Raw genomic sequence first — 8,693 nt, 5'->3', positions numbered from 1 at the left:
AACTGTCACCTGTGCTGTTCTGTTTTACTCATGCCTGTCTATTGTACTACGGTAAGATACGGACTACTCTACTGAACTGTCACTTTCACAATGTTGTAACAATCACCCTCTCTACTGTATCTGAGGGTAACAGATTTCGATCGGAAAATGTCACCTGTAGTGTTGTAATACACAGCCCTGTGTACTGTGCTGCCCTGTGCTCTGTTACCTGTATTGTGTTGTAATACCCAACCCTGGGGCCTGTGCTGCAGTGTAGTACTCACTTCTGTCTAAATCCGTCACCTGTACTCAACACTGTCTGTACTAGTCTACTGTCAATAGTGTCATGTGAACTGTCACCTTAATAGTTTGCATTGTAGTGTAATACTCAGATGTATGACCTAAATTCTCACCTGTACCCGATTGGAATATTTAAAGGTGTGTAGTGTAATACTGGCGTTTGCTGCCTTGGCTCAGGCCTGCTGTTGTAATTCCCACACTGGGCTCCTGTAGTGTCACACTCAGTGGGGGACTGTTCTAGTGTGAATGGATCAGAGGGCTGTACTAATCTTACTATTATTTTAATCCTCAACTGTCCACTCCCCAGTATGGTGCTGTAGTGGACAAAATGTCCTTTCCTAAGCTTGGGCCTCGTCGAGCCTGAGCTTGTTCCTGTGTTTTACACCCTCTCGGGGGGTGAGGCTGGAGCTGGAGTCCTTTTGTTTTTTCCCCACAGGTGATAGAGGTGTTCAAACAGGGAACATGAGCCCCCCCAGGGCCCCCCTGCGACGTGGGAGGGGGGGAACGGAGTCAGGGGAGTGGTGTCTCAGAGAGAGGAGGAAGACTCTTTTTGGAACGGTCCTACTGTTTAGGCACAACTCCCTTTTTTCCAGTTCTAGCCCATCTTTGGGTTCTGTTTGGCTTCATCTTTCCCTTCCCAATGGATTAGGAACGTACACGTCCGGAGTACTACTTCTGTTCTGTGCTCATCAGGAAGTGGACTTGTTTGCAGGGGGCAGTCCGATCTCTTGGGTGTTATTGTGTTGTGACGGTGGGTGGGCTCCTAGATGTGTTTTTAAGGTCATAACGCTCCCTGATTTAACTGCTCTGAGCTGTGACAGGGTTATTGGAGAGGTGTGTGACTCCTGGCTGGAGTTGTGCTCCAGGACAGAGCTCTGCGTGGTGCCTGTGTGCCGGGAGAAGGAATATCAGCTCTTCTAGAGGAAACGTAGCCTGTGTGCAGCAGGAGCTGTGTACAAACACACCACCCCTCTGTCTGAAAGGTGAGAGAGCTGACTGAGCTGTGAGTGAAGCCAGTAAGTACTGGGGCGACTGAATATTAACCCACCTGCTGCCTCTGCAGATGAGCGATAGAGGTTGAGCAGGAGCTCTTAACTGTTCAAGAGGGAGAGAGCAGGTCACTCTTCCACAGAGACAACCAGTCTGCTTTCTTTTCAATCTAATGCACCTCCTTACTCTTGGCTCCCTGGTGCCATCATCCACTCCAGGCTGGACTGGTCTTACACTGAGAGATACAGGTAGGGCAGTGTAGGAGTGTGTTTAAAATGGGCCAAGGGAGAGGTACAGTCTCAACCCTCTGTTACTCTCTCACTGGGACTGTCCTGCTGCAGGATTACATGAACTACATTTCCCAGCAGGCCATGAGGATGATGGTGGCCAATAGGCTGCCTCCCCTGGGTTAATGAGGCTCAGCTGGTGTATATAAGGAGGGTATGGGAGCTCAGCTCAGCTCCTGCAGAGGGGTGGAAGGTGGAGGCAGGGGTCTGTCCAGTTAGTTGGACTTGGGGGTGGGAAGAGGACATCTGAGCTGCAGCGAAACTGGCAGCAGTTTTAAGAAAGGAAGAGATGGAGGGTCAAGCTGGGTGGTTCTCAGAGAACTACAGTAGGAGCTGTGCTGGGGGCTGGGTTCAGGTTTTATTAATCTCTTCCTGAATCAGTCCTCTCCCCTGGGAGCGGGATCTGTGTTCCTGCTGTTTGAAGGCCGGGGGGGGGGGGGGACTCTGGGGTGCAGGCAGGGCCAGTGTTTCTCTTTCCTCTCCCAGGAGGCTCAGCAGGAGCCCTCATGAACCTCTAGAACTAGACTGGGCAGGGGCCCTTATTTCTTCCTGGGCTTGTTTCTCAGGGACCTGGGATGGACGTGTGCTGGTGCCCCCCTATCACTTGACACGGATCCTACTCAGACCCTTAGCAACAGGGATCAGCCAGAGACTCATCACTGGTTTTTCTCCCCATCTTTTTTAGCTGGGAGGGGTCGAGGGGCTCACCTGGGCCCAGTCCTCCAGTGCAGCTCTGGTCACAAACACTCACAGCCACAAGGTAAGGGATCGCAGTGCTCTTTATTCACAGCGAGGGACACAGCAGGCCAGAAACCACAAGACAGACCCTCGCTCTTACCTGGAGCCACCACCAGCTTCAAACCAGGCCTGTGGCAAGAAAGCCAGCACTCCCAGTTCAGACCTTCTCCTCTTCCGACGACGACGCAGCAGCAGCAGCAGCAGCAGCAGCAGCAGCAGCAGCAGCAGCAGCAGCAGCAGCAGCAGCAGCAGCAGCACAGCTCTGAAGCTCCTCTCTCCTGCTCTGCTCAGCACAACCACTCTCTTCCCCAGCCAAGGCCGGACTGAAGGGCTCCGCTGCCTGCTTTTTAAATGTCTCCTGACCAATGGGCTTCCACCAATCAGCCAGGTAATTGTTTGGTGTGGCCTGCTGGGAAATGGAGTCGACATCTTGCTGCCCCTCATGTGTAAATTGCTCGGTTTAAGTAATTGTCCAGATGGAAAGATAAACCGTTCACAAACTTTACTAGTTTAAACAGTTAAGACAGGAGCAGTACGTAGAGAATTGCTGAAGTATTACCATATTCATAAGGGGCGACAAAACCATCCCAAATGATTCTGGACCATTGTGTTTGTCTTATATTTATTTCAGTCCGAAAGGAGTGTCCCACACTGACAGGCTGGAGGAACTGAGTCTCTTCAGTCTGAAGGGAGTGTCCCACACTGACAGGCTGGGGGAACTGAGTCTCTTTAGTCTGAAGGGAGTGTCCCACACTGACAGGCTGGAGGAACTGAGTCTCTTTAGTCTGAAGGGAGTGTCCCACACTGACAGGCTGGGGGAACTGAGTCTCTTTAGTCTTGAACAGAGAAGACAGTTAGGTGACCTGATAAGTTCTGTACACAGAGGGTGGTGGGGTGGGGAACAAGCTGCCCAGCCCTGTTGTTGAAGTCGATACCCTGGCTTCTCTCCAGACACAGCTGGGTGAGCTCCTCCAGTCAGGACAGGAGGCTCTTCTTTACACAGAGGGTGGTGGGGGTGGGGAACAAGCTGCCCAGCGCTGTTGTTGAAGCCGATACCCTGGCTTCTCTCCAGACACAGCTGGGTGAGCTCCTGGGATCAATTAACGACCAGATGGCCCGAATGACCTCCTCTCATTTATAAACTTTTTTATGTTATTGTGTATAATTACTGCTTCATATACCGGTAAACAGTCTGTATGGACCCCTCATAATTGCGATCTAAACAGAAAACGCCCTTGTCTATGACGAGATCACGACGACAGTAGCACCTTAGTCAGTGTACTGTAGGTCGACTGTCAGAGGAACTGAAATAGTTAATTCGTTGTTAGACGTGTAATAGTTGGGCCTCCGACCAATGAGAATCCGGGTAAAGTACAAAATAGGCTGAGAACTAGCAGGTCTTTTTTACAACAGCAGCGCAGAGGATGACATGGACGCAGCGCGCACCCTGCCTCTCTTCATCTGTGAGTGACATGGTGGTGTTACCGGCTGAATCGCCAATATGTAGGAATTCTTTGACTTCGATAAAAACTAAACGCTCGGCGGACTTCGTACTGATCATGCTTATTGTTAAATAAAATTATTTAGAACTGGGGCACTTTTCAGTTAAGCGCGTTCTCCGAATATCAAATCGATTGCTGATATATTTATATCAATTACGCAAGTTAATAACATACTGTAGGTCCAATAGCCTCAGTTTGCAGTATGTAGTGTCTTTTTACATGATAGTTTTAAGTTTGATTGATGCAGCGGTTTCTTTTTGGTTATATGCTTGTGTGGGGCATTGCTGACCTTCTTGGGGTAAAAAACATAGAGCTCGTTAAAAGATTCATGCTACAGTTGGCATTTTCCACAACACGGCATTTAACGACGCCAAATCAATGCCTGCAAAACGCGAGTTTTAGAAATCGCCAGTATCCAACAGTGAATAGTCACTCTCCTCGTGTTAGACTGAAATACCCCCCTAGAGCCTCAGTCCCTCATTTTAGTATAATGGAAACAAACATCTTTGAAATATTTAGAGCATGTCCACTCTCCCTTCATTGTCTCCTGTTATCAGGTAAACTCCTTACTGTCTTACAGTTCTGTTACAGTCGGGAAACATCGCTGGAAAATGTAATATACACAGAATGTGCCTCTGTCGCGATATTTTTCTCTGATTCTCTAATCTAATATTTTTGACCGTTACTCTTAGCTCACATATTGATAACAAGATAACATATTTCGGTCTCTTCCTAATAAAGTTTTTTTTCTTAGTTTCGCCATTAAATCACTTAGGTAATATTTTCCCGGACTTCGCCATTTAAGGGCTAAATGATTTTTTTAAATTGTTACATCTACAGCAATTGTGAGAATAATAAAATTCTTACCCCTAATTTTATTCTGGCAACATATTTTAATTTCTATAGGAATAAAAGAAACAAAGCATTTAATACAATTACAAAGACGTGGGAAAGGTTAGAGAAGAGAAATTAACTGCGAACACAGGTAAAAATGGAATTTTTGAAAGATTTTAGGCTGAGAGAAAGATATAAAGGAATATTGAAATGGAGGCGTAAATTAGTAATAATATTTTTCAATATTGCAACGTAAGAATGGAGAGAGATAAAAAATGACAGTAGAACATTTGGCCCATCTTTGTTGTTCGTGTCTGGAGAGAGGCAACCACATGGCTGGGCAGCTTGTTCCCCACCCCCACCCCCCTCTGTGTACAGAGGAGCCCCCTGTCCTGCCTGGAGGACCTCACCCAGCTGTGTCTGGAGAGAAGCCCCAGGGTATCGGCTTCCACAACACGGCTGGGCTGCTTGTTCCCCACCCCCACCACTCTCTGTGTAAAGCAAAGCCTCCTATTTTCAGATGTATGTGTACTCCTCCCTTTCTGGTCTCTGCCTTGATATTGAACCATTGGGTTGACTGTATCGAGGCCTTTGTGGATTTTGAATACGGGAAAGCTCAAGACTTTAAATATGTACCTATTTCACCCCTTCAGTGTCGCCTGCGCCTGTCGCTCACGATGATCTAATTATTTTTTCAAACTTGAGGTTGAAATCAATCATTTCTGTCTCTTCTTCTGTGGGGTTTTTCCGAATGAACGGTGTTGCACCCGCCAGCAGAAAGCGATTGAAATGAGCGACATTAGCGCGTCTTCCTTACGAAGTGGTCTCGCCAGTGTGATTACAGTTTTATTATCTGTGTCTTGCGCAAAGGCGGTGGCAGGTTCTGGCCAGCTTCTGAAAGGACTGACGTGAGTTTCGTGTCTCAGGTGTCTTCCTGGCGGGGGGACTGTTCGCTGGCTCGGCCGGGGTCGTGGAGCTGCGGGTCCGAGCTGGAGACACGGTCACCCTGCCCTGTGACATCAGGATCCAGACGTCGACGCTGTGGATGATACAGCGGCCCCTGGAGGTGCCGCTCATCGCCGCCGTCGCCCAGTTCAGCGTCTCCCAGATCATCAAGGAGGTGGAAGAGGGGTACCGGTCTCGCCTCTCCCTCGTCCTCGAACCCTCGACCCTCTCCGTCAGCCTGACGCTCGCCAACCTGACGGAGTCCGACCGGGCGCTGTACTACTGCGCCGACAGAGCCGGCGGGCGGCTGAGCTTCGGAAACGGGACGCAGCTCGTCTTCCCCGGTGAGCCCCAGCCACCGCCCGACACCCCGATAACCCCTCACACACACTAACACGCGAGCAGTTCCAGTCTGTGCACCCGCTCCCCTACACAGCACAGACACCCTGGGGTCCCACTCCTTCACTGTTCAACACGGCAGTCTTGTTCGGTACCGGTTCCGGTGTTGTCATGTTTGTACACGACCCTGCTTCCCCGTGTCTCTCGGTATTTGAAAAAGGCTTCACAATGGATAAGCTTTGAATCTGACCTCACTGAAACTATACGACATGATTTCCACCCGCGAATCTTACTGTGATGCGACAAGGTCCAAGCAATACGATCGTTTGCATTTCCTTCTTGAGAAACTCATTACCTAAATCACAGAAAATGAACATTGTCTGAGCTGTTACTTCAGAAAGGCTGTCAGCAGCAGTGAAGATGTTGTGAATTAGCCTCTCACCTGCTCTATCTGTGGTCCTGTAGAGGAACCAGACCCGACAGTGGTCAGTCCCAGTCCCAGTCCCAGCTTGACGTGCTGGACTCTTCTGCCCTCTGTGAGTGTGGTCTGTGCCATCGTGTCCTCTGTCTGCGTTTTCTCCTGCGTTTCCCTTAGAAGAGGTAAGACTGTCCACACAGCTGTGTTTTATTATAATAAGCAAAATCGAAATATTCTGCTTTTAGTTAGGAAAACATCAACAGACACAGAAATCTGTGAATAACTGAGATGGTCTAACATTTTGCATGTGTCTTGTTATTGTTTCACAAAGGTTTCGATGATATTGATCATGTATAATCACATGACTGTGTTTTTAATGGGACAAGAGACGGATTAGAAAAAGTCTGATTCCGATTCTATAGGGAATAGATTATCGTGTGCTAAACTGGGGCGTCTTATTTCTAACGCTGAAAACTCTCTCTCTCTCCGTTTCTCCCCGTGGTATTATTTAGATGTAAATAAAGAAATCGTAAAAACATGAAACGGATTCAGCCAGTATCACGGAACGGGATTCTCAGCTTGTTCATCAAGGTCCTTGTGTCTGATGGACATAAGATCTCATTTATCCCAGATTGCGTCTGTCCCGGTCCTAAGAAACACTCATTTTAAAACGCTTAAACGTCACCCGAGCCCTGCGCCATAATTGCTCGACCGCCTAGCGCTGACATCCGCGTCACGTTTCAGCGTCTCCTCACGGGCGTCCAAATGATTTCTTCCGGCTTCTCAGAGCGAAAGACGGAGCTGAGAACACGCTGCTCACGCGACGTCCTGCCTGATGTCTGTTTCCGGGCTGTTCGTTGAACACGAAGAGAAAATCTATGCAAAAAAATATTCTATGACCACAGAGACTGAGTGAGCATCAGCGTCCCTCCGATTTGATCACAAGGCCATAATCATGCGGGGTCCAGCCAGTTACTGTACCTTTCTTAGTGCTGGGCGGCTCTAAGCTCGTCTTGTTTTGTTGTGTTTTGATATCAATGCTGGCGTAAGGTGTGACTCTTGTACCCCTGTTCCTATACTGATCAGCTGAGCCCATAAAGATCAGTCTGCAGGTGTCGATTTGTGCCCTTGGCAGGAATGTATTAGCAGACTGTGTGTGTGCGTGCGCGTGTGTGTGTTCAGACTCGTCCTCACCAGCAGCTGTGCTGCGTGTCTGTGTGTTTGCAGGAAGAGGAGGAGGAGGAGAAGGCAGGACCGCAGTTCGCCACTACAGAGATCAGCAGACAAAACACGGAGCACAAGAAGGGAGGTGGCCACAACACAATGAATTTGATACTAAAGTGACAGTGAAATATCTCCTCAGAAGTATTTAGCATGGATGAAAAAAGACGTTGGTGATTACTGTCAGCTTCTAAAATCCTAAATGCATAGGTTATGTTTTTGTATTAGCTTTCTTCATATCTCGGTTTTCTGGATCTTCAGTTATGTTTAAGGCACAGTTCAGGGATTTCTGTATTTCTAAAAAGATATGCCTTCTGCTCAGTGTAACCTGCAGTTATTTCCCATCGAGAGATGGCCTCATTTCTACTTCGCCACAATACTGTAAGACCCTTGGGCTGTAGGAAATAACCACTCTGGCACTAAAACAGGGTAAAACAGGGTAAAATTTTGCTGTTCCTACTGGTTTTCTCAAGTTCCTTTATTTCCAGATATTTTGTAGAAAAATGTCAAGAACAGCCCAAAACACTTTCTAAAACTGATCCCCTTCACACACTCATACCTATATTCTTGTGAGCTGTGGTGTGTCTGTAATTCATATCCAGGTATTTCAGCGTTGCGTCTGTCTTGTAACGCTCTTGTGATCATAAACTTGATCACGCAAAATACAAAAGGTAAGCAGAGGCATTTGCACTCAGGAACAGAGGGGCATTGAGGGGTTTTGAAAAGCTGCAGAAGTTGTGATCTGCCTCTCTTCGTATCAGGGTTGAACATTCAATTCAAGACCGCTTCAAAATCTGCAGAAAACTTTTCTTTTTTATGAAGGATACTGCTTGAGAACTAGCTGAATGACATGACACTGCTCTTACACAAACCTGCTGTGAAGTTGTGTCGTCTTGGTGTGCTCTTGTCCAGTTCTCAGTTTCCTGTATTTGCACTTATTTTGTTGAAAAATATCACAGGTGATCCTGGAACTTCTGACTCTTTTTCTTCTTGTGAGCTGAAGTGTCTCTTTATTTACGTCAGGACGTTTCTGCTTGGCAGCTACCGTGTGAACCCCTCACGTGTAAAAACACAGACACAATCACAGCGTGGGAAGTCACACACATTCCTTACTGTGGCTGAAACCTGCTCATCCTCCTG

General features: G+C 47.8%; 1 protein-coding gene across 1 annotated transcript; it reads left to right on the top strand.

Annotated features, from left to right (window-relative positions):
- The first annotated feature begins 3,723 nt into the window (after positions 1–3,723).
- Positions 3,724–8,091, top strand: LOC148813345 (uncharacterized). Its single transcript, XM_088908410.1, has 4 exons — positions 3,724–3,757; positions 5,557–5,919; positions 6,380–6,522; positions 7,482–8,091. The coding sequence occupies exons 1-4, from the start codon at positions 3,724–3,726 to the stop codon at positions 7,674–7,676; spliced, it is 735 nt and encodes a 244-aa protein (XP_088764536.1). The 3' UTR covers positions 7,677–8,091.
- The last annotated feature ends 602 nt before the right edge of the window (positions 8,092–8,693 follow it).

Source organism: Atractosteus spatula (assembly GCF_055471065.1).
Source record: "Atractosteus spatula isolate fAtrSpa1 chromosome 10 unlocalized genomic scaffold, fAtrSpa1.hap1 SUPER_10_unloc_1, whole genome shotgun sequence".
In the NCBI taxonomy this organism is placed as follows: Eukaryota; Metazoa; Chordata; class Actinopteri; order Semionotiformes; family Lepisosteidae; genus Atractosteus; species Atractosteus spatula.
The sequence above is the reverse complement of the archived record's forward strand: the minus strand, read 5'-3'. Positions and strand labels throughout refer to the sequence as shown.